Here is a 25,807-nt window from a genome sequence, read left to right as displayed (position 1 = left end):
TGGCCTAATACATTTGGAGGCAGCAGGCAGCAAAAAACTGATGCACTGATAATTGTTTTTCCTATTATTGGTCTATATTTTACCAGGGTTCTCCAAAATGGTCAATATTGACCCCAACTGTCAAAGGGAATCTTCATTGTTGTTATTGTTCTTATTCATAGTACTATTAATTAAAGCAATATTTATTAAATTATTTTTATATAATGAATGTTTGGGGGTCAATGGACAATCTGAAACTTAATAAAAGAGTCAATGAGATGAGCATTTTGGGGACCCCTGGTCTATATTTACTGGTATATTGCCTCCCTAATCTTGCCCCAAGGCTTTATAACGCCATGCTGAAACAGATAGGCTAGCCTACAAGATTATTCCTAGGGAAAAGTGCAATTTATTTTCTCTTCTTTCAGCCTTTGGGAATGCCAAAACCATCCGCAATGACAACTCCTCCCGATTTGTAAGTACTTGATGGAGAATTACTACTGAGTGAATCTAGCACAGCTTCTAGTATTTCTTAGAAGATATGCATAATTGTAGATCTAGATTTGGGAGCAAGTCTAAATTTACAGTTTTTTTCAAATCCTGGTTCCTGCATCACAATTCTGCAACTCAAGTGGTCTGTAAAGAACAATTGAATGATTGATCCAACCTGCATAAATGATAAGGGTCAATTAAATGTTCTGCATAATTTATTCTTCTGCTCATCATAGAAGCAAGTAGATTTATAAAGCCTTATCTTTTTACTTTTAGAAACAGTGTAATTGCTTTTTTATTCTCTTTATTTCTCTGTCTCACACATGAGCTTACTTGGACTTTTCCAGGTATACAATTCTATTTTTGCTGTTTTGAAGGCTAAAATATTTTTAAGAAGATTAGAATTATCCGGAAATAGAATTGTGAGCCAATTTATACAACTCAATCAAACTTAACATTTACCCCCAGAAGAGCAGAGTGGATGATGTAAGCACTTCCTGGAATCTACCAAAATAATTCTTGGATAGAGCAACATTTCATTGTTGTGTTCTACAGTCAGCCCCCCATATATAACATAATGAAATTGTCCTGTGAAATGGTTCTTACAGAAATAAAAAACCAGATAGTTTAAATGCATTTCTAACTGGATATGTTATAGCTCATGAAAATATGTAACAAATAGGTTAGGAGTTTTCTGATTAGATTGACTATAGAAATGGCTAGTTTATGCTATTATAGAAAAGTAAAAAGTTGAGGTTCAATGCTAATGCCTTATTTTACGGCAACAGAGGGAGTTGGATGTTAATGCCTTTTTTTTTCTCCTCCCCCTTCCACACTTCTCTTTTTCCCTTCTCCTTACCTTTGTTTTCTACTACTTGCTTTTGGTATTTTTGTGTTTTATACTATAAGTTAATAAAAATAAATATGCAAGACAATACGTAACAATGAAAGATATGTCTCAACATTTGCAAAGTTGCATTGCAGTAATGAGGCTTTAGAGTTTAGAGCAAAGAAGAAAAGGAGAATTATTTTAAGTCCCACTCATGCCAACTATCTAATGTAGATCCCACACGTAACTTTTACTTGCTGCATTTCACATGTAATTTGACCTTAGTTACTGCCTTCAGACAATTTCCAGAACAATAAATACGTCAATCCATTGCAACAAAAATCAACAGTCTTGTGACATCTTAAAAACGAATCTGTTCAGAGCTTTAAAATAGGAAAGTCTTCTTTCAATCAAGATCAATTCCTGATGAGTTCATGGACACAACCAGGCAATAGTACAGAAATGGGCTGCTATTGTCTTTTGCAGAACGTTAGACTGAATACAATCTAATCTAGAGTCCTGGTTATCTCCCATGCAAGCAGACTTGGCTTGGCTTCCAACTTCAAACAAGATAATTCAGGTGCTGCCACCTGCTGAGGCATTTATTGTTCACATGTAATAAGTCGATTAGTTTTTCAAATACTACAAGTCTCCTCTGTTTTCAGAGAGTTAAGTTTCAAATGCACCCAGCTATATGTCTATGCAATGCCTTTGATTAGCTCTAAGCAAACAAAGGGCAGGGAAACCGTCATATCTATTAGGGATTCAAGGCTTCTCATTTGGGTCCAAATGTGCCCCTCTGTTTCTTTTTCTCTCCAGGGGAAATACATGGATATTGAGTTTGACTTCAAAGGTGATCCTCTAGGAGGCGTCATTAGCAATTGTGAGTATGATCTTCCAGATCTTTTCAACAGAAGGGGGCCAACTGCTAAAACTTGAGACCATAAAGAAAAATCAGTCTTGTGCTATTTACCATACAGGTAGCCTTTGACTTATGACCATTCATTTAACAACCATTCAAAGCTACGGGGATACTGAAAAAAGTTACTTATAACCCCTCCTTGCATTTATAACTATTGCAGCATGCCTGCAGTCACATGATCAAATTTTGGGTGCTCGACAACCACCAAGTGTTGCAGCATCCCTGGATTCCTTTTTGAACTTCCCAGCTTCTGACAAAAATCAAGGGGGAAGCAAGATTGGCTTAACAATCATGTGACTTGCATAAAAACTGAGGGAAAAAAGTTTGTAGAATCAGTCCTGACTCAGCTAACAACCACATTACTTAGCAACAGATGTTTTTTTAGCCCCAATTGAGGTCATGAGTCAAGGGCTACCACTAGCAGAGGAAGTCTTTGCTGATAGGAGATAAGGATATAAATTATTAATGATATATGTATGTACTTCCTAAATTGAGGGCAGCCACCTCCACACAAAGGCTTTGTGCCAAACTAGCTTCAGACCTAGTTATTGTTTCTGGGCTCATTCTGCTATGGTTTGTTGAAAACTGGAGGAGAGTTGCTTTTTTTTTCTTTGCAATTCTGTAGCTTTGGAAAGCTTGTGGGAGATCTGTGGAAATTCTTGATTTATCTCCCATCCAAGTACTGGCAGGTCTGGCTCTACTTAGCCTTTTGAGATGAGCTAAGATGGGACAGGTATTATTATCTAATGGGGCATATATTCGATTGCCAGCCAATAACAGAAATTCTGTATCATTACAGGGGAGGCTGACCTCCAGATTTGCTAAATGGCAATTGGCAACATTCCTTATCCCTGGTCTAGATGCTGGAAATGTAAAAATAAAGTTTAACAATATCTGGAAGTCCACAGCTTTTCTAATCCTGTGCTTATTTACTTATTTAAATAATTTATATGTCTGCTCACCTCACAGAAGCAGAATAACAGAATAGTAGAGTTGGAAGGGACCTTGGAGGTCTTCTAATCTAACCCCTTGCTCAAGCAGGAGACCCTATATACCATTTCAGACAAATGGCTGCCCAGTCTCCTCTTAAAAGCCTCCAGTGTTGGAGCACCCACAACTTCTGAAGGCAAGCCATTCCACTGGTTTATTGTTCTCATTGTCAGAAAATTTCTTTTTAGGTCTAGGTTGCTTCTCTCCTTAGTTAGTTTCTAACCATTGCTTTTTTTTTTTTTTTTTTGCCTTCTGGTGCTTTAGAAAACAGGTTGACTCCCTTGTCTTTGTGGCAGCCCCTCAAACATTGGAACATTGCTATCATGTCACAACTCTGAACAGCATAAGAGATTAAAATAAAAAAAACACAACACAAAATCTGTAGCATCCAAGGTTAAAACAGTAAATCTTAATCACAAAAAAATAAAAACCTCACCACATCAACAACAGCAGAGCCTACTTAATCTCCTGGCCCAGATACCTGTATTGTAGTGATCACATAGTAATAACAGCATGAACGAATCAAGCAGGAAAGGGGGGCAGAGTAGATAATGAACTTGAAACAGCCATGATCTTCTTTATTTATTTATTTATTTATTTATTTTATGAGACTTATATACCGCTTTAAGTGCAAGCACTCTCTAAGCGGTGTACACCAGTAAGCAATGTATATATATATTTACATTGCCCCCAACAATCTGGGTCCTCATTTTACCTACCCCGGAAGGATGGAAGGCTGAGTCAACCTTGAGTCGGTGAGATTTGAACCTCTGACCAGCTGAACACAGTCAGCTAAAGTGGCCTGCAGTACTGCACTCTAACTGCTGCGCCACCTCAGCTCTTCTTTGGCTGATAGAGGACATGTTCTAGCCATCTAGAGGGAACAACTTGGCCTTAAATTATCCCAACTCTTGCCCACGTGTTTTCATTTTCTCATTCTTGTCCTGCATTTACTTGCAGACCTGCTGGAGAAATCCCGAGTTGTGCATCATGTGAAGGGCGAGAGAAACTTCCACATCTTCTACCAACTCCTATCTGGAGGTTCAGACCACTTGCTTAGTATGTCTTTTACACTTGAGATCTCTGTGACTTGGATGAGAGAGAGAGAGAAAGAGGGAGGGACGGAGGGAGGGAGGAAGGGAGGGACACGAAGTGGTGGGGATTGAAATAAGGGGAATGCAGGAACAATCTATTGCTGGAATTTGGAAAACTCATTTCAGGAAATGTTGAATCTTCTCAACTCATTGAGGCATGGCTAGCCAAAGATACTAAACCAATGGTTCTCAACCTTTACTTCACCACGGACCTCTTTAAATACCTTTTGTGACTATGGATTACAACCATTATACCCAAGACTTAACTCATGATTTAAATCATAACATTTCTTCAAGTCTTCATGGACCTCCTGTGATGACATTGCAGTCCCCCAGGGGTCTGCGGACCACACGTTGAAAGCCACTGTGCTAAACCATTTCTTCCCAGCAGCTGGGAAGACATAGAATAGCAGTAACCAGAGCAGCATTCCCATCCAGGTACATTGTACCAAAATCTCCATCATATTTCCCCACCAGCATGCTAATTGGCCATGGTAGTTATAGTCTAATGCAGCTAGAAGATATCAGATTATGGTAAATTGAGTTATGCAAGTCAGTTCTTTTGGCCCAAAATACCAGGTCATATTAAAGGCAAGATATGGAATCTCTACTTTAGGTTGAAGCTGATCGGCACATGAGAACTGAAATGACATTAGAGGTAGCTCTCAACTTACAACCACAACTGAGCCCAAATTTTCTGTTGCTAAGTAAGAGATTTGTTAAGTTGGTTTTGCCCCATTTTACAATCTTTCTTGCCACAGTTTCTTTAGTGACTCACTGCAGTTGTTAAGTTAGCAATATGGTTGTTCAGTGAATCAGGCTTCCCTATTGACTTTGCTTATCAGAAGGTCACAAAAGGTCCTCACATGACCCCAGGACACTACAGCCATCTTAAATGTGAGTTAGTTGCCCAACGTCTGACCCTGGGGATGCTGCAACAGTTGTAAGTATGAAAAATGGTCGTAAGTCACTTTTAGTGCCTTTTTTTTACTAACTTTGAACAGTCACTAAATCAAATCAAATCAACCTTTATTGTCAAAGTACAGCATGTGTACAATGAGATTGACTAAGCCTCCCTTCGTGCACCCCCCCAACACAACTCACAGTGACAACAAACACACAATCTTATTACACCACGTGAACTTATTGAACAATGTGCCGGCCCCGCAAGTCTATCATACATAGAGTTATTTCCCATTTAGGAGTCTGACAGCCCATGGGTAGAAACTGTTCTTCAGCCTGTTGGTGTGGCTGGCTATGCTTCTATATCTCCTGTCCGATGATAGGAGAGTAAAGAAGTGCTGATCAGGGTGTGAGTCATCCCTGAGGATTTTCCTCACTCTTGTTGTAAGTTGAGGACTACCTGCATAGCATCTGAAGAAAAAAATCTTGACTGGAGGGAGCACTGCTCAGGACTCCATTCCCACAATTCCTTCTCTTCAACAGAACAGCTGAAACTGGAAAGAAAATTCAGCCTTTATAACTACCTCAACAAGGAGGCTGCAAGCCTGCAGGGCATTGATGATGCAGCCAACTTCAAAGTTGTTCAGGTATGTGTTATATTATACTCTTTGTGCAATACATAATATAAATTATATTAGCCTAGAGCAAAAGAAATCCTACCTAAAAATCAAGCTAGGGCAGGGGTTGGGTGTGTGGATCTGCCCCATGTGCCCCGCAAACCACTTATTTTGCAGCCAGGCCTCTCCTGACCGGCCCACTTCTTCTGCAGTGTCTTCTGCAGCCAGGCCTGCATTTCGCAGAGGCATTTCCAAGAAGGCCACTGCAGCTGAGAATCGAGCTATGGATTGAATCCATAGCTCGGTACTCGTCCGCAGAGGCCTTCCGGAAAGGCTTGACTGCAAAATGTAGCCTGGAATGCAGCTGCAGCATGAAGTTGCTCCTCTGGCCCAAGAAGAAATGGGCCGGCTGTGTGGGGCCATCAGTGCCGGAGGGGAGTAAGACACCCCCCCAAAAGTAAGACCTGGTGCCTCTTTTGGAGGCAATAAAATAAAATAAAATAAGGCCCGGTCTTATTTTTGGGGAAATACAGGTATTAACAGCTAGTAATTATCCAAAGTTGGATTCCTGCATTGCCAAAACTGCACTAATCCCCACAAAAGAGGGAGTCACCAGCCAGCTGGTGAAATCAATGATCTTTGGAATTGCAAAACAACTTGAAAGAAAATTAAGGGAGAAATAACCCTCCACAAAACAAAGCAAAATTTTCATGGGAACTAGCCTCAAGACCTTTTGAACGCTATACAGCTGAGCAATCTAAATGTGTTCTTTCCATTGGGCCCTTGGGCATTCCCTGAAAATACTGTTTGACTTTGCTTCCTATCTCAGTGCTATTATGCACATACAGCTTTACTTGGATGCAGAGAGAGAGATGAGTTGTGCTCTTTCTGAGGTTCTTGCTCTTCCCTGAAACTTCTTTAATGTAGGATGCCATGCGAGCCATTGGATTCACACCCTCAGAGATGACAGAGGTGCTGGAGGTGACAGCAGTCATCCTCAAACTGGGCAATGTGCAATTTGGAGAGCAATTTCAAGCTGGTGGGACACAAGCATGTGTTATCCAGAGTGACAAAGGTAAGTAGGAGAGAAGGATCAGTTCCAGGGCTATGTAAGAACTTGATGGCATCAGTTGAAAACAGTTCCTTCATTGTTCTGTTGCCTTAACAATCTCATCCCTGGGCATACTACACAGAGAAGCCCGGTCGTCATCATGGCTTGACCTTGAAAATAGCTTTGCATCAGAAGCTGCACAAACATCGGCTGCCTTGTGGAAAACAGCCAATAATGTAAGGCTGTTAGGGAGGCCATTTGTATTCCTCAGATCAATTGTTCCTCTTCTTCTACTCAAAGCCAAAGAACTACATTTCCTTTCCCTTCTTTATTAATGTACTAAGTAATACATGCCGTCCCTTTTTGAATTTCTCCAGCCTTGCCTCCAGCAGTCAGTAAAGTAGAGATGAAGCCAGAGAAACCTGCAACAGTTTGCTGTTGTTATAGCAGACTGTAGGAGATGACCAGGCTGAGCCCAAGGGAGGGGTCAAACATATCATAAGTCACAAGTCCCTGCACGCCCGGAAGAGATCTAAGTCTAGCTTGCCTTGAATGCCTTTCTTAACTCCCACTCATTTCCTATTGACTGTTGGTAGCTCAGATTTTTTTAATCTTGCAATAAATCTTTATACTCATTTGAACTGCCTGAATCTCCTGATTTCCCGGGCACTTGACAATGTCTGGGATTCTGTGGTGTACTTTAAACTGAGTCAGTTACAGACCCACTAGCTGCACTAAGATGACACAGGTTTTAACTGTTCTTAGAAATTAGTTATACGGCTTTGGGCAGGGGTCCCCAACCCCCTATCCATGGACCAGCACTGGTCCACAGCATGCCAGTAACTGGTCCATCCAAACAAGTGAAGCCCCATTCACAGGATACAGGCAGCATGCAAAACCATGCCCCTTCCCGTCCACAAAAAACCCTCTCTCCACGCAACCAGTCCCTGGTACCCAAAAGGTTGGGGAACTCTGGCTTAGGATATTGTGATATACCCAGCTCATTTAAGTGGGAAGTGATCCTTACTGGTCATACCCATCACAAACTCAAGCTATGCTCATGACAAGTTCAAACCTTCCTTGCCAGTGACTCACAATTGCATGTACTGTTTCCTTCCTATTCTACTTCTACAGTGGTACGAGAGATCTGTCAGCTGATTCAGCTGGATGAAACGGTACTAGAGCAAGCTTTGTCTTCTCGGACAGTGGAAGCCCATCAGGATAAGGTGGTGACATCCCTGAATGTCTCACAAGTGAGTGTTGGGCAGGTTTGTGTACATGAGATGTCTGAAATATTGCTGGAATAATTCTGTTAGTAGTGATCATTCTGCTCCATGCTGAAAAGTGTGCAGGGTACTCGGCATAGCTCATAACTTCAGACACAGATTCATCGATTCCAATATAAAAACAACAGGGTGTCAGGCATTTGAAGTTACTCAGATGTTCCAAAGAGAATTGAAGTTACTCAGATGTTCCAAAGAGAATTGTTTTGCAGATAACACTATTATTTGGATTTATTTTTCTTCTCCAGTAGAACCATCAGATTAATAGAAGTTGACTAACTACTTATTCCAGGGAATCTTTGAAAAGAGAGAGCCCGGGCAGCTTTCATTACTATGTTGCTCTTGAAATATGCTTTATCTTGTTTTAATATGGGTCACTGTATGGTGAGTGTTTTGTTAGTTGACCTTAGGAAAAACGCAACCTGACTGATGTGAATTTGATTTAGCGGGACAGGAATTGTTGAATTAATTAAATGATGGACAAGCTCATTTGAAGAGCGTGAAGGAAGAAAATGGAGCAGAGACAGAACTATGCTGCTTTGCCATGGTCGTTTTCCAGGTTTTTTGTTTCTTGCTTTTAATTTCCAGTCTAGCCTACAGCCAGCCCTTCACTTTGGAACAGCTGGCCCACTCTGATCAGCATGGCCCTTATCCTGTTTACATCTTGGAAGACAGTGAAAACTGTGATCTTCCATAGGGCTTTTGGTGAGAAGGACCCCAATTAGATGGATAGTGGTATTAGGGGCTTTTGAGACATTGTTTGTATTGGAATGTTTGTTACAGCTTTATAACTGTAAACAGGCTTAAATTCAGAGACAGCAGCATAGAAACAGCTGTACAGTATAAGCAAACTAAGAAACAAATGGGGAACCAATCAATTTATCTGTCTCTGCTCACCGAATGCCAGTTATTTGTATCCATTCTATGTATAAATGTATATATGTTCTCTGTTGCACCATCTCGCTTTGAACAACTATGAGAATAATAGTTCTTTATCAAGATTCTGCAAGTTTTGTGGGTATGCAGAAAATAACTGATGGAACTAAAATGGCTTTAAATGTTGTTTAAATACAAGCAGCCCAGTGAATATTTAAATCTGGAATGAATCTATCCCACGGGTGTCAAACTCGCTGTATCACGTGCCGCGACGTATCGTGACTTTTTTTACATTGCCGGAGCTGGGGTGGGCACGGCCTCCATATGATGCAACCCTAACTCTAACCCAAGCTCTAGGGCGGGGATTAATTCACAGTTTTTTTAAGTCTTAGCTTCTCAATGACTAATCATCACTGTCTTTGCTCCTAGGGCTACTATGTGCGGGATGCCCTAGCAAAGAACATTTATAATCGTCTCTTTAATTGGCTTATTAACAGGATCAACGAGAGCATCAAAGTGAGTACACTAAGCCCTGCTTTCTAACATATATTTAGATTCCATTCATAATAATTGAATGAGAACTTTTGAGAGAGCTTTCAGCAACCAACCTGGTATAGAGCTAACATTCAGAATTTCTAGCTAATACTGTATGGCTATTGCTTTTTAAGTCAAATTGTAAACTAGGACACTTGGAGGCATTGTGCTGGACAAGCATGGCTAGAGCATTGTATCGGTTTTCAGTCTTTGTTGAAAAGGCGAGAGGTGCATAGGAATTAAAGCTTTAACCACGGAAAAGAACACAAGGATGCCCCAGTTCTACAAAGACAGTTTTTTAACAGGTATGCAACAGCTGTTATGAAAACAGCAGTTTAGTCTGGAAACATGGGAGGGCTGAGGAAGAAATGAAAAAAGTTGCCTTTCTTACATTCTTTTTGGTATAAAAGGGAGAGAGAGCGAAACTTTCAAGATTTGGTTTCCATTCCTTATAATAATGGAATAGATTTCTTGATGATGTTGTAGGAGAGCCGTATCAGATTATGGTGCAAAAAAATCGGGAGAAATCTGACAGAATCTTTTCCACAATCTTTTCCACAAAAGACACAAGCTTTTATGAATTGCATCAGATGCATGATCAGATACATAGGGTAGCTTTTGATGAAGTGAACTGCAATTCACAAAATCTTATGACTTTTAATTAAATTTGTTAATTTGAAAAAGTGTTATTTGATTCCTTTTGAGTGGTTCTTGTGAGGTCTGCTGACCTGGGCTATCTTGAAGACAGTAAGACTGCCTCTTGCGGCCTTAGTTCACCAGATGAAGAAGTTGCATTAAGGATTCCCATTAAGGATTTCAAAGTTCCTAACAAGTCGAAACAGTCATTTTGCTCACTACTGGCTGTTTATGTCACTGAGGGTCTTTGGGCAAGATGCTTTTTTTCAACCTCACCTTCTTCTTAAGCTTGTAAAGGGGATAAAAATTGGAAAATAACACTTCAATTGTTCCTGCTTTCCAGAGGGGTTCTAATTTTAGAACCTGATCTTATTTTTCCTTTTTTTAATTGTGTGTGTAGCGGGGCTGTCTGAGAGTGTCTGCAGGAGCTTGGTTGGGAAGGGAGAGATTGGGACAGCTGCTGCTGGCTTTGGGTGTGGCCGGCATGGGCGGAAGAAAAAGATAGAAAAGGGAAGGAAAGGAAAAGGATGGGGTGGCTATGCAGTTTGTCAGGTGAAGGTAAAGAGGGAGTGGAAATTTTATTTGCTTTTCTTTGTAAGGAGGATATTTTAAACAGAGGCTAGAGAGAGGGGGAGTGGAATTTTATTGCTTTCCTTCGTAAGGAGGATATCTCAAACAGAGGAGAGAGAGAGTGGAGTTTTATTGCTTCCTTCATAAGGAGGATATCTCAAATGGAGGTAAGGGGGAGCGTGTAGAAAGGAGTTGGATGAGGCTCCTAGCCTTGGATTTTAACAATAAAGATAAAGGGGGGGAGGGTTTTGATGCCGATACCTGACTGAGAAGAAGCAATAGAAGGAGAGGAGAGACTGGTGGTGGCTACTGTTGCTGCGAAGCCTGGAGGCTATTTGGACTGTGACTATTGCTGCTGGTACAGGTTTTAGGCTTTGTGGGGGGAGTTGCCCTGGGGGGTGAGCTATTGCTATAGCAACTGACTGTTGTTGTTTCTACTACCATCTGGAGCCGGGGTTTTCCTCCATCCCACTTGACTCTGAACGATCGCTGAGGAATCCTTTATTCCTGCTGCTATAATGGCCTTGGCTGTTGGATATCATCATAGCATTGACTATCGTGGCTGGTCATTTCCATTCCTGGAAGCCCCTCCTTGATGACAAGAGCCTGCTACCTCCTAATTATGCATGAGCTCCGGCTGGAAGAGACATCTTATCAACCCCTAGAGAACACTACTGCAGGGCTTGACAAAGGGGGATGGGGCTGGGAGGGCCTGGGTTTTGGTGGCCCCTGACGAGGTAACGCTACACGTGTGGTGCTCGTCCGGGATTTCCTGCCCAGCCCCTCCCCTTAGTAAGGAAGTGTTAGTCTTGTGTAGGGATATGAGCCAGGAGAACAATATGGACTCTAATGTGGCCACCAGGTGGTATGAGGAGCAGAATAGTGAAGTGAGGACAAGCGTAGTAATTAAGGTCCCAGGTGATGTTTGGTCAGAGGAGCGAATTTTACAGACATTAAGGGGCATTGTTCCAGACCAGAGGGTATATGTGATAGATATGAGGGTGGATAAGGATTCCCCCCATTTTTATGTACTGCTGGAATGGAAAAAGTGCATCCCAGAGTGTTTCAGGTTCAAAGTCTGCAACTGATAGAAGATGCCAGAGTGGGGGTGATTTTCCCTACTGTATGGGGCATACCTTTGACCAAACCACTAGGCCAGAAGAAAGAGAAGTGTGTTTCCCTATCTACAGGGGTAGCGGAAGTAGGGGCTGCCCAAGTGGGGGGAAATTTGGCTTTTGTCCAAAATCTGATAGGGGGTTACTGTATAGGGGCTGGATATAGGAAATTACGTACTTTTTTGGGGATACAACTGGTGCCAGAAGGACAAGAGGAATACGAAGCCTGGATGGAGTAGGCAATACAAGCAGTTGAGGAGTGGAATATACCGGACACCCAGAAAAGACAACGAGTTAGAGAGAGCTTAAAGGGCCCTGCTGCAGAGGCCATTAGAAGTTTAACATTGGGTCAGGGGCAGTTTACTGTGCATGACTACCTCTCTTTATTGCATGATGAGTTTGGGTCAGTTGAGATGGTATCTAGTTTACTGTTCCAGTTGAAACATATGTATCAGAAGAGGGGTGAGAAGGTGTCCGAATATATAAAGTGCCTGAATAGATTATTATATCAGATAGTGGAGAAGGGGGGATTGGACCCAGCTGGGGTGGAACAGGCCAGGATAGAACAACTCTCCCGGTGTGCTTTGGCTTCGGACCCTAGAGAACACTACTGCAGGGCTTGACAAAGGGGGACAGGGCTGGGAGGGCCTGGTTTTTGGCGGCCTCTGAGGAGGTAATGCTACATGTGAATTGCAAGAATTAAATTCTAGTCCAGGGGTAGGCAACTCCGTGGGAGTTGAAGGCCACGAGTCATAAAAGAGCCAAGGTTGCCTACCCCTGTTCTAATCCCTTTCGCTATTGGCTAGAAATTGCATTTCAGTGCCAAATGGATAGATCTAGTTTCTGAATTCCTGAAATGAATGTGCCATGCAGTACCTGGCCTGCCATGCTCTGTCATTTCACATATTACCCCTTTACATTGCCACTTTCTTTATTCGATTTATACAGCCACATTTATCGAATACTTGGCCCACAAAGTTGAAAACAAAAAATAAAAACCAACAGTAACAAACCCACGGGGGGGGGGGAATTAAAGCAATTAAAAACAATGAACCATTAACCATAAAATGTAAAACATGAAATGCAAAATGCGGGAGAGTACCAACCAACACCTTATAAACAATATAGCCATCTCACCAGCTCCATACAGCCATGGGATCCCCAGGTCAGGGGACAGAACCTTGTCTTCAGGGTTCCCCAAAACAGAGGTCCCCAACCCCTGGTCCATGGACCAGTACCGGTCCGTGGTATACTAGCAACCGGGCCACAGAAAGAAGCAAAGCTCCATCCATGAGATGCAGGCAGCACACAAAACCACGCACCCTCTGGTCTGCGAAAAAAATCTCCCTCCATGGAACCGGTCCCTGGTGCCCAAAAGGTTGGGGACCTCTGCCCCAAAAGACCAATAAGGTTGCAGCCAATCTAACGTCAGTGGGAATGATATTCCAGAGAGTAGGTGCCATGGCTTCAAGCATCCTATGATCCTTGCACATTGTTCATGCTGTCAATGTATGATGGGAGCAATAGCACATCCAAACTGTAAGGACCTAAGCCAGGCAAGACTGCCATATACATCTCTTTGTAGCTACTTGGAATAAGATGGAACATAGCAATGAGGGGTGGGGTGTTTTCCCTTTCTTGCTAGAACTGGTATTCATAATCTGGGTTCAAGATACAAGCAATGCCCAAGTTAAAAGAGAAAATTGTGGATACCTTCAGAACATTGGGATTCTTTGAAATTAATCCTCAACACCCTCCTATCCCCCTCCCCCCATTCTTTTTAGGTGAGAACAACTGAGCGGAAGAAAGTGATGGGTGTTCTGGATATATACGGTTTTGAGATTTTTCAGGTAAGTGTTGGGTATTCCTGGAATTCTCTTTCTGAAGACCTGGATTTAATAAAGAACTTTGAATTGAGTTCAGAATTAAGCAAGGCTTACTGGTGCTTTCAAGTGTGTGTGTCTGCATCTGTGTGTCCATGTGTGTGTAACTGAAAAACATCACAGGGGATTCAGATGTTCGGACCCAATTTAGTCATGTTCTTATATATAGTTGCTATGAAAACCTGTCAATTCTAGCAATAGTGCAACCTGCAATCACACATCCTACATGCTAGCTTCTTTTGAAGTGAATCAATTTTCCCCTATATTTATACAATGTGAGTGGTGGGTGGTTGTGAGAGGTTAGGTAGCTACATTTGAACTGTACAAAGCATTTGTAAAAGACGCTTTTACAAAAGTGCACTGGTGCAAGAAAAAACACCCCGTTTCAAAACCCCAAAGCAGTGTTGTCCTCCAGAAAGACTGATAGCTACTCTGAAGGGTTTTCCCACGTGTTTGCCTACCTGTACATGCATAGGTACTTCCTGGACATGAACAGAGAATTGAGTCAATATTCAAAGCCATAAAAATCTTTGAAAAGATGTGGCTGCTTTAACAAAGATGCATGTTTTCTTAATCTGAGCATTAAATTGCAGCTCGTCTGGTGTGACCTTATAAAGAAGAAAAAACCCAGAAATTTGACAAAGTGAAATTGACAATCTGTAAAAATAGTAAGAAATGAACTTGACAGATTCACAAGGAAGGGAAACCAACACAGACAGATTCATTCATCTGTAATCAAGAGAGGAAGCTGTTCTCTATCCATTTTGGAACTACCAAAGATAGAAGATTTCCAGCTGATTGTCCCTAATTCTGTAGACTATGACCAATGCTCTCTCTAAAAAAGTCATTAATTCCAAACTTGGTTATGTGGTGAGAAATAGCTCTTTGAGCCTGTAAAATGCTAATAACTTTGTTTAACACTTGATGTCCATTATATCTTGTTGGGAAAGACAAAAGAAGAATACTTGAGAAATATATGGTACATATAATACCTCTGCTACACAAGCTACATTGTGTGCCAGTTTAATTCAAGGTCCATTTCAAGGTATTGGTCCATTTATTTTTGTCAAGGTATTGGTACCATTTCAAGGTACCTTTAAAGTCCTTCATGGAATGGGACCAGGACACGTGAGGAACCATCTTATCCCAATTACATCAACCCATCCCATCCAATCAAGTAGGGAAGACATGCTGATATCCTGTCAGTTAAGAGGTTTTGACTGGTTGGATCTAGGAGGAAGACCTTCTCAGACCTATGGAGTATCTTACTCATAGAAGCAAGGCGAGCCCCCACTTTTCTGGTTTTCCAGAAGAGTGTTAAGACCTACCTAGCTTTGCCAATTAGCATGGAGGTCTAAAAATATGATGCAACCCTAGGGATAGCTGGTGGCCTAATGGTACTTCCACTCCTTATTAACCTCCTAGCTTTTTGAATTGTGTACCTTGATTTTTATCTTCCAAATAATTTCTAGCAGGACTACCCAATTCTGCAATAGCTTTGTTCCCTATGCCATCCATGTTGTAAACTCACAAGATTAATTTTTTTGCCATGCACATGTAAACATAATCTGAACTAGACTGTGTTGTTACTCTGTGTCATATAATATATGTGGGTATGTGCATAATTCTGTGTTTATTTATTTTTGTCATATGCCTATTAGCTTTGACCATTAGTTCAGATTCTTGTAGAGCGCATAAGCTTGCAAGAAACATTTATATTCATTTGAACTGCCTGGCTTCCTGATTTTCCCACACTTGACAGTGCCTTTTCTAATAAAATTCTTTGGCATCACAGGTAATCAGGGTTGTTGAACCAAGCAGAACATTAAATGTTATAAGACCTCCTGGTTACACACATCCTTTAGCCTTTGGTTTTTGAAATTTGTCTTGTCCCCTCTTGTAGGATAACAGTTTTGAACAGTTCATTATCAATTACTGTAATGAGAAGTTGCAGCAGATCTTCATCCTGCTCACCTTAAAGGAGGAACAAGAGGAATACATTCGTGAGGTAACCAGTTATTTTGAATCTGAGGCTGGTTCACTGACAGGAATATTCATAGTCTGTGCAAAAAAAATAAATAAATTGACCAAGTAATCCAAATGTGCTGAGGTCCAGCCTAAAGCAGTGGTGGGATTCAAATATGTGAACAACCAGTTCTCTGTGTGGATGCCGCTTCCAGAAGTCCATTCTGGGCCTGGGCAAAAAAAAATAGCTACCGGTTCTGCCAAAGTGGTGCAAACCGGCTGAATCCCACCACTGGTTAAAAAGAATATTTTTTAAAAAAATAAACTGTGGTTCTAATAGATTTTATACAAGGGAGGAAATGGCACATTTGGCTGAATCAGTGATACAAAATGAGGTGATGTCTCCAGGACCAATACATTTCAGTTTACTCTAGTCCATCATGAAGAGCCAGTTTGTTCTACAGGTAATCCTCGTTTAGCAACTGCCTCATTTAGTGACTATTCACAATTACAGTGGTGATGCAAAAGTAACTTTATGAACAACCCTCTCATTTATTTTTTAAAAACAATTTTATTAAAAGTTTTTAAAAAGAACATAAAAACCCATATGAACTAGTAAATGTAAATTAAATTAAATCCAAAGGTGCAGGAAAGGAAAAGTTTTTTTAAAAAAAGTAAAGAAAGAAAAAGATACAAAGAAATAGCTTCCAATCTTCTTTACAGAAGTTATAAGTGCAATTATAAATTTATCTTTTACTCTATGATTACAACATAACTTTCTTCTTTCTATAATCTATCCTGTCTAATCATCAAAACCATATATCATAAGTTCATTTTTTTCTGTTTTCTACAAAAATCTGTAAGGGGCTTTCAGTCAGCAATAAATATAGGTTTTGTCTTTTCTCTAATCAAAGAAGTTAATTTGGCCATCTCAGCAAGTTCCATCATCTTCACCAACCATTCCTCCAGTATAAGTATTGCCAAGTCTCTGCATCTTAGTGTGTATAATAATCTTGCTGCAGTTATCATTTATAAAAACAAAGTTTCATGGTTTATTTCCAACTGTTTGTCCATCATGTTCCTGTCCTGGTGACAATCATTCCCAAAAGAAAGACCTCTGGTCTCCATTGTATATTGATCTTTAAAATCCTCTCTATCAAAGTATGTATTTAAATTCAATTTTTTTATTTTTTTTATACGTTCACCAAGCATTATAATATTTTCAACATATATTTTGAACCACCTTTTAATTGTTGCACTCATCTTTTTGCTAAACTCTTCAAACATTTTCTGCAATAAATTTAGTGAAATGGCTCTTATCTGTAAATTCTTCTAGAAAACTCTTGTACATTCTCCCAATTTGGCATCTTTGCTTGTGGTTGTCGTGGAAAGAAAGTATGTCAGTTACTACTGCAAAAGTAAAAGAATACTTTTCTTCCCCTCACCCCCCCATTTTGCTTCTTTCTACCTTGAACACTTTAGTCCAGAGGTCACCAACCTTTGTCAGTTGGCGGACCGGAGGAAAAGGGAGGGGGAAGCATTTTACACACACCACAAACAAGGCGGGGCTAGCGCCCACATGATACTCACTAGCTTGCCCCATTCTTGTGTAGCACAGCACCTTGTTCCTGCACCCTGTGGTGCAGTGGCACCTGTTTTTGCACCTGTGGTGTGGTGTCGGCATCCTGTTTTCATGCCCCAAGGCATGGCAGCATCCCATTTTCGCACCCTGAGGCACAGCAGCAGCCCATTTTTGCACCCTGTGGTGCAGCGTCCTGTTTTTGCACCCCACGGTCGTAGTACTAGCGCAAGTGAGGGGGTGTGCATGAACACACGTGCACACTAGCCAGCCTGTCCCGCACCCCAGTGACCAGCAGGCCATGGACCACTACCAGACTATGACCCATAGGTTGGGGACCCCTGCTTTAGTCCCAATTAGCTCTCTGTAGTTGCCGTCTCACAATTTAGCTCATGTTATCTTATCTTCTTTTTTTTAATAATCCACCAATTAGTACTGTCCTTAAAAACAATCAACATTCTTATAACGTTCCAATCTAATTAATTTTACTATTTCCAAGGATACTTTCAACCAGAAAAAAAACTTTCTTCTTTTTTAAAAAAACCCATGTCCCCTTTGTCCATTTAAAACTTTCTTAGATCATGATCTTGTTAGGTTTTTTGCTTTTAAATTGTAATCCTTTAAAATAGTAGGGTTTTTTCCCCTCTTCCTAATTTCAAAAAGAAGGCACTCACTGAGTCTTTGATCTTCACTGTTGCCCATAATATATATTTTAGGATATAAGGTAATTAATTAATAAAGTGTTTAAGAAAGTGAGCTTTTACCAGTCAAATGTCTCTGAATGCTGCACAACAATTAAGGGCACCTTGTAAATTTCATTTAATTAATTTAAATAAAATTTAATTTCTTGGCTCTCAAGCACATCAACCCACAATCAATCACGAGGAACTAAATTCCTGGGCAATTCTGCAGCACCAATGGGTGGTCTCCTGATTTCTCCTTCCTCCTGAGAAATTTCCATCAGACCTAGAGGCAGCAAATCAACCAGGAGTTGGTCTCAAGAGGTTTTCCCAGATATATTTGCTGATGTAACTTTTTTTTCTCCCTCCCAGGGCATTACTTGGACCCATGTGGATTATTTTGATAACAGCATCATTTGTAACTTGATAGAAGATGTAAGTTGCTTTCAAAACAAGGGAAGGTAAAACAGGTGCAATGCCATATTAGCTAAATCTATTCTTTCCTTTAATGCATGTAGAGCAGGGGTGTCAAACTGGTGGCCTGCATCATACAGAGACCGTGCCCACCTCAGCTCTGGCAATGTGAAAAAAATCACTATACATCACGGCATGTCACGTGACGTGACGAATTTGACACCCATGATGTAGAGTGTCCAGAATCTTTGGAATGTATTACAGTGTTGATTCTTCAACTAGAGAAACCTGGATGCACATCTGTATCAATTATTGGGAATTTGATGGCTTAGAGTCTAAGCCTTAGACTATTATTCCCCAATCTTGCCACCCTCCAAATGTAGACATTTCAACTTTCAGAAATAGTCGTGCTGGTTGGGGAAATTTGGATATCTAGAATATATCCAGGTTTGGGGACCCTGACTTAGAATCTATGATAAAGTAACTTTGAAAATTGAGGGGTAAGATTTTCTAATTGTCTGTGAGCCCCATCCCATTCCATATCTCTCTATAGCTTAAGGAGCCCCTATCAGCACTATGTGGTGTGCTCTGAAGAGCTGCAGGGTATAGATTTTTTTTAAGATCATCACTGTCTTCTTTTTCTGATGTTTCGGACAATTGTTAAAACTGTGCAAGGTCAGGAATGAAAAAATACAGAGAGAGCAACATTGTAATTGGTACTTTTTTTAACAGAACAAAAGTGGAATTCTATCTATGTTGGACGAAGAGTGTCTTCGCCCGGGGGAAGTAAATGAAGAAACATTCCTGAACAAACTTAACCAGGTCTTTGCAAAACATCAGCGCTATGAGAGTAGAGTTACCCAGAATGCCAAGCACATCATGGATGCCAGCTTGCCCGTCAACTGCTTTCGAATCCAACACTATGCTGGAAAGGCAAGTAGTGTTGGTCTTTCTTAGTTCTTGGAAGCAAAGAAGGAAGAGAAAAGGAAGACCACTGTGTCCGGGGATGCCGGGCAGATAAGCCCGGTTTTCTAAACTTGGTGATCTTGGATCTCTTTGGAGATGTTCTCAGTATTAGTGATATGATCTATACCACTGTAAAACTGAATAAAATAGTTCAGACAGGGAAGTTAGATGAGTATTTTGTGTCAGGACTGAAATGTAAGCCAGGCAGGAATCTTTCAAGGGTGGATAATAAAATGTATGATGTAACCCAGGAAAATAGAATAGAATAGAATAGAATAGAATAGAATAGAATAGAATAGAATAGAATGGAATGGAATGGAATGGAATGGAATGGAATGGAATGGAGTGGAGTGGAGTGGAGTGGAGTGGAGTGGAGTGGAGCTGGAAGGGACCTTGGAGGGGTCTTCAGCCCCCTGCTCAAGCATTTAGAATGAGTAAGAACTCATACATATATAGATAAGTACATATTTATTAAAATATTTCTCTTTGAGGGTAAATAATATTATGCAACATGCAGAATAAGAGTAAAGAGTAGTGAACAAATAAATTAAAGGCAAGAGATAATAAAGGGATGTGAATCAAATGGAACCAGCAGCATATGGTTATAATAGTATAGAAAAGGAAAATGTTACACAAACTTTATTATTTCTAATTTCATTAAAAATGAGAAAGAAGACATGGGAATTATGTACCAGGAACAAAACTCATAGTTATGGAAACTAGATAAGGGCTAGCTTATCATAGGAACAGACACTGTTTGGGGAGCAGGAACAAATTTGGAAATCTGAGAGCACTTTCATAAAACGGCTGCTATGGGTACCTTGCAAACTGGCAAAATTACTGACATGGTAGGTCAGACACAAAGCTCCCATTTACCAGAAAGCAAATTAGGTGCCCAGGATGCTCTCCACTCCCTGGCTTCTTAGTGGAGTTCCAGGGCATAATAACAAATAATAAATGCTGATAAATATGATGCTAAAAGCAGATACATTGCTTTGCAGCATAAATATGTTGTGAGATCCCTTTAGGAAAAATGATGAACAGAGTTGTGGGCCTAGGCCAGAACATTTAGTAACCATCTTATGGTCAACGTGATGCTTCCTTTCCCTGTGTCTCCTAAACACAATGTTAGATGAAGCACTGTGCTTGCCAAAGGATGTGTCTAAAGCCAGTCTCTCCCAAAGGTAACTTACAATGTGACTGGATTCATTGAGAAGAACAATGACCTGCTCTTTCGAGATCTGTCACAAGCCATGTGGAAGGCCAAGCATGTACTGTTACACAGCCTCTTCCCTGAAGGTGACCCCCAAAAAGCTTCACTCAAACGCCCACCTACAGCTGGTTCTCAGTTCAAAGCCTCTGTCTTCACCCTCATGAAAAACCTCTATTCCAAGAACCCCAATTATATCAGGTAATGAATGCCTACCTCCTTGTGAGCAACTCAAATTAGGGTTGAATTGCATTGGGCTTTAGCTAAACGTATTGACTAGTTTATTCTGTCTCAACAAGGCTCTGCTCATATTCTCTCTGCTGTCAGGTGTATCAAGCCTAATGATAACAAGATGCCGGCTGTATTCACTGATGGGTTAGTCCGGGCACAGGTGCGCTACCTTGGGCTGTTGGAGAATGTGCAGGTCCGGCGGGCTGGCTATGCCTATAGGCAGACTTATGAGCCATGTCTGGAGCGTTATAAGATACTCTGCAAGGAGACCTGGCCACATTGGAAAGGAAGTGCAAGGTAGGCCAAGGTCATGTGCTAGAGTTGTTGTCAGCAGGGCCTTCTGATAACCTTTAGAATTCAGCAGAAGATCCAGATGGTAAAAGAGCCAATGGTTCAATATAATGTGCCTCAAACGAGTATTGAAAAGTGCTGAACAGATATAATTGCAGAGAATATAACAGGGACATCTTAGAACTACTCTAGGCATGAGTCTCTATAAAATTGAGACACCATCTGGGGAATTTGGTTGGTGGTGGCATAACCAATACTGCTTGATGTTTGGCATAGGAACTGTGGCCATCCCATTGTTTTATAACCAGTGACCACAGCACTTATTTGCCTACTCAAGCAATATCTGATCTCTTCTCTTTTCTCATACAGGAATGGTGTTCAAAATGTCTTGAACAGCTTGTCCATTGATCCCAAAGAACTGGCATATGGACACACCAAGATTTTCATCCGAACCCCATCCACGGTGAGCTAATGGTACTTCAGAGCAATGGAAGCCAAAGAGAGCAAGATGACTATGCTAATTAAGAGTGAAAGGAAAAGAAGATTTTGTTTGTAGGACTATGTGGGATGTCCCTCACTTTGAATTTTCTAGTTGAAAGCAGGGATTTTAATGCCTCATAAAAATATTCCTGTGCAACTAATCCGTTTTTTTCTTTACATTCTCCCGCTTCAGTGATACCAGACTCTTTTTGATTGCCGCTGTTGCTTCTTCTTTCTTTTGATTCCACTGGTGTATTGATTAAAGATTTGCTCATCATAATATGATGTGCTCAGCCAGATTTCGCTGTTTAATTACATATGGAGAACAAGAAAGAGCAATTTAAACAAATGTTTTTGGAAAGAAGTGCTGAAATAACATGCAAAATATTGCCAACCCTGCCAAGCACTGCTACAATAATTACCACTTAGAGGCACTGCTCATATTTATATAGTGCGATATGAATAAATCTGAAGTATATCATTTCTTCTTCTGAGTGTTATCAATCCCTTACTAAAAAAAAAAAGGCAAAGTCTTTCCACTGCTCTTCCAGTTCCTTAGGAATTTATTGTAGTTTTCCAAAGTTTACATTAACTAACCCAGAACGAAGGAACAGAACTACGGAAAGGAGTCAACCTTGACTCATCTAGAACATTAAGCAGGGTCAGACAGGATAGGTTGGAGCCATCAAGAAACCCCAGGGCAAGAAATAAAAAAAACATTTCATAAGAAAGCAATGGCAAATCCCTTCTGGGCCATGCCAAGAAAACTGAAGGCGATTATTTAGTGACCATTACAACATCACTGAAAAAAGTGACTTATGACCGTTTTTCACACTTAGGGCCATTGCAGCATCCCCTTGATCACATGATCAAATTTTGGATGCGTGGCAGCTGAGTCATATTTATGACAGTTGCAGTGTCCCGGGATCATGTGAGCACCTTTTGTCACAAAAGGTGACAAGCCAAGTCAATGGGGAAGCCATGTTCACTTAACAACTGAGTCACTAACTTAACAACTGCAATGATTCTCTTAATAACTCTGATGAGAAAAATGGGGCAAAACTCACCTAACAAACATTTCACTTAGCAACATACATTTCGGGCTCAATTGTGGTCGTAAATAGAGGACCACCTGTACTTTTTTTTTTTTTACTGTGGTTTGATTTCAGTTCTGTGAATTCAACTTCAGTTCCTTGTCTTGCTACCATGATGTGAGTCAAACTGTTAATATGACCAGTAATCATAATTTAGCATAACAATTTAAATAAATGGGTTTTTTCTTCTAGTCCAGCTAGAAGAAAATTAAGTAATTATTGGTAGCACTACTGGAGATGTTTCCTTGAAAAAAGAAGAAAAAGAATGGGTTGGGGAGAGAAGAGGGACTTATTCCTAAACAATGATAAAGGTGAAATTTTTCAGGAAATAATTTCTTCCGAACCTTACAGTGTTCATGAGATTCTCGAGACAAAACCCACAAAGAATAGGATCCACTGACATTTAACCAATTAGGCTTAGGCTTGAGAAGAACATGTAGTCCTTAACTTATGATCATTTGTTTAACAGTTGTTCCAAATTACAATGGTATGGAAAAAAGTAACTTACAACAGGTCCTCACATTTACAACTTCACAGCATCCCCATGGTCATGTGATCAAGATTTGGGTATTTGGCAGCTGGCGTGTATTTATGACAGCTGCAGCATCCCAGATCACATGATCAACATTAATTGCCTTCCCAGGGGGGTTTCCTGACAAGCCAAATCAATAGGGAAACCTGGATTTGCTTAATGACATGGTGATTCACATAACCAGGTCAAATATAATCCTAAAATTGGGCACAACTCACTTAGTGACAAAATTGCTTGACGACAGAAGTTCTGGTCCCAGTTGTGGTTGTAAGTCAAGGACTACCTGTAAAATGCTACCTGTACTCAAATCTTAGTCCACCTTGGTGACTTTCTAACCTTCTTTACAGCTTTTTGATTTGGAGAGGAGACGCCAGCAGCGAGTACAGGAATTGGCTGCCTTAATCCAAGCAACTTTTCGAGCATGGAGGTGTCGTAAGCATTACCAAGAGATACGCAGGAGCCAGATGCTAATTTCTGCTTGGTTCCGGGGCCAAAGAGTAAGAAACAAACAGACTCAGAGTTGTATATGTTTAGCTGCTTTTGATGAGCAAACTCTACTGATTTTGTGCAGAGAGTGCAGAGAAGAACAACAAAGATGATTAGGTGACTGGAGACTAAAACATATAAAGAACAGTTGCTGGAATTGTGTATGTCTAATTTAATGAAAAGGAGGACTAGTGGGTGATATGATAGCCATGATCCAATAAAGAAGAGGGAGATCAAGCTAGTCTCCAAAGCACCTGAAGGCAGGACAAGAAGCAATGGATGGAAACTAACCAAGGAGAGAAACAACCTAGAACTAAGAAGAAAAAATAATTGAGAAAGATTTCTAAAGATGAAAGAAGTCAAGAAGATGGAAAGCTCTGTAAAACAAGTGTCTGGAGCTTTAAAACAAATTAATGATAAAGTAGAAATTCTAGAGCAGTGTTTCTCAACCTTGACAATTTTAAGGCATGTGGACTTCAACTCCCAGAATTCCATAGCCAGCAATGCTGGCTGTGGAATTCTGGGAGTTCAAGTCCACATGCCTTAAAATTGTCAAGGTTGAGAAACACTGTTCTAGAGAGTAAGATAGAAGTTATGAATAGAGAACTGGAAAGAAAATTAGATAATTTGGCACTATTGAATCTAAAACAGAGGGAATTTTGCCTGAGATTTAGAGCAATTATGATAATAGGCAAGAAAAGCCAAATGCACAGTACAATATAGGTCAGTGATGGCAAACCTTTTAGAGACCGAGTGCCCAAACTGCAACCCAAACCCCACTTATTTATCATCAGGTGCCAGATGGGTGTGGCCCACTGGATGGGCGTGGCCTGCTGGGTGGGCGTGGCCAGCTCAATGTCACTTGCATCAGGGGCACTTGTGCGGGCCTGGGCAGGACTGAGGCAGATATGAGGATCTGTAGCAGAGGGGAGGTGGGACCGGGGCGAGTGCTGGGGCATGGTGCACTGTAGGAGCCTCACTGAGCCTCAGGCCATGCAGGGGGGCCCTGGACAGTGGCACGGACTGCCTGGAGCCCTGGGCAGCAGAGGTCAAGTGCCCAGCCCAGCCCTTGAGTTCCCATGGAACCAGGACCCCACAGCCCTGCCTAAACTAGCTGGACTTCCCCAAGGGGGTGCCCAACTGTGTTTACCTCTTCCTCAAGGCTACTGCTTCTGTGCTCGCTCTCTTGGCCAGGTTGCTCATGGTGGGTGCAGGAGGGCAAAGTGCGTGGGTCAGAGGGAGGCCCACTCCCCCTACATGCGAGGAGACCTGGCTTTGTAACCAAAGCATCCTTAGCAATAGGATGGGAGACCACCAGGGGATGGCAAAAGGGCAACAAGCCTGCTGGTGGCCAAGAGCTAAGGCAGGACTTCCCTCAGACCCTCCCTCCCTTTATTCCAATCTTCCTTTCTTCCTTCCTTCCTTCCTTCCTTCCTTCCTCCCCCTCCCTCCCTCCCTCCCTTGCTCCTTCCCTGCCTCCCTCCTTTTCATTCCCATCTCCTTCCTTCTTTCCTTCCCTTTCTTTCTTCCTGTTTCCCTCCTTTCCTTCCTTTCTTCCCTCCTTCCCTCTGTGTCCAGGAAGGGATGAGGGGTTCGGCAGAGGTTGGCAGTGCTTCTCTCAAAGAGTAAGAGAGTTGGAAGAGACCTTTGAGGTATTTAGTCCAAGCCCCTGCTCAAACAGGCGATGTATACCATTCCAGACAATGGAATATCCAATCTCTACTTAAAAGCCTCCAGTGATGGAGGAAATGAAAATTAGCCATTAGATTATAGTTTTGAATTGTAATATGGAAGTGGATTTGTGACAATGAAAGATATTTTACTAATAAATGATGAGGTACTAGGACGAGAAACAGAATATACTTATAAAATAAGTATATGTAATTATCTGAATAACATGTGTATTTTAGTCACGACAATTATTTTGTAATGAAATTAGGGAAATTTGGGTTACCCGAAATTTAAATATTACAGTTACCAAAGGCTAAATTGGAACATGGTAATTGGGATTAGGTAAAACTTAAAACAGGACTTGGATATGTATACAAAATTATATTGACAAATGTATTGATTGACTGAGCTATAACTAGAATTGTATTAACTTG

The 25,807-nt window shown here is 41.0% G+C and overlaps 2 protein-coding genes across 5 annotated transcripts in view; one reads left to right on the top strand and one right to left on the bottom strand.

Moving 5' to 3' along the window:
- LOC120302340 (unconventional myosin-Ia-like) overlaps nucleotides 1-25,807 on the top strand; it is a 60,648-nt gene that overhangs the window by 20,654 nt on the left and 14,187 nt on the right. For both annotated transcript variants that reach the window (XM_039330551.1, XM_039330550.1), the window contains exons 6-20: nucleotides 408-454; nucleotides 2,120-2,183; nucleotides 4,173-4,271; nucleotides 5,753-5,856; nucleotides 6,754-6,901; nucleotides 8,012-8,130; nucleotides 9,466-9,552; nucleotides 13,676-13,741; nucleotides 15,678-15,782; nucleotides 18,371-18,433; nucleotides 19,145-19,345; nucleotides 20,563-20,789; nucleotides 20,916-21,116; nucleotides 21,480-21,573; nucleotides 23,564-23,713. In XM_039330551.1, the coding sequence (XP_039186485.1) occupies nucleotides 408-454; nucleotides 2,120-2,183; nucleotides 4,173-4,271; nucleotides 5,753-5,856; nucleotides 6,754-6,901; nucleotides 8,012-8,130; nucleotides 9,466-9,552; nucleotides 13,676-13,741; nucleotides 15,678-15,782; nucleotides 18,371-18,433; nucleotides 19,145-19,345; nucleotides 20,563-20,789; nucleotides 20,916-21,116; nucleotides 21,480-21,573; nucleotides 23,564-23,713 (1,775 nt within the window). The remainder of the gene's footprint in view (nucleotides 1-407; nucleotides 455-2,119; nucleotides 2,184-4,172; nucleotides 4,272-5,752; nucleotides 5,857-6,753; nucleotides 6,902-8,011; nucleotides 8,131-9,465; nucleotides 9,553-13,675; nucleotides 13,742-15,677; nucleotides 15,783-18,370; nucleotides 18,434-19,144; nucleotides 19,346-20,562; nucleotides 20,790-20,915; nucleotides 21,117-21,479; nucleotides 21,574-23,563; nucleotides 23,714-25,807) is intronic.
- The window catches only part of LOC120302341 (sterol O-acyltransferase 2-like), a 120,386-nt gene that overhangs the window by 88,702 nt on the left and 5,877 nt on the right, over nucleotides 1-25,807 (bottom strand). The gene's annotated exons all lie outside the window — the stretch shown is intronic.

Source organism: Crotalus tigris, unplaced genomic scaffold, assembly GCF_016545835.1.
Source record: "Crotalus tigris isolate CLP2741 ecotype Arizona unplaced genomic scaffold, ASM1654583v1 scf7180000024429.2167931701:2281839, whole genome shotgun sequence".
In the NCBI taxonomy this organism is placed as follows: domain Eukaryota; kingdom Metazoa; phylum Chordata; class Lepidosauria; order Squamata; family Viperidae; genus Crotalus; species Crotalus tigris.
The sequence above is the reverse complement of the archived record's forward strand: the minus strand, read 5'-3'. Positions and strand labels throughout refer to the sequence as shown.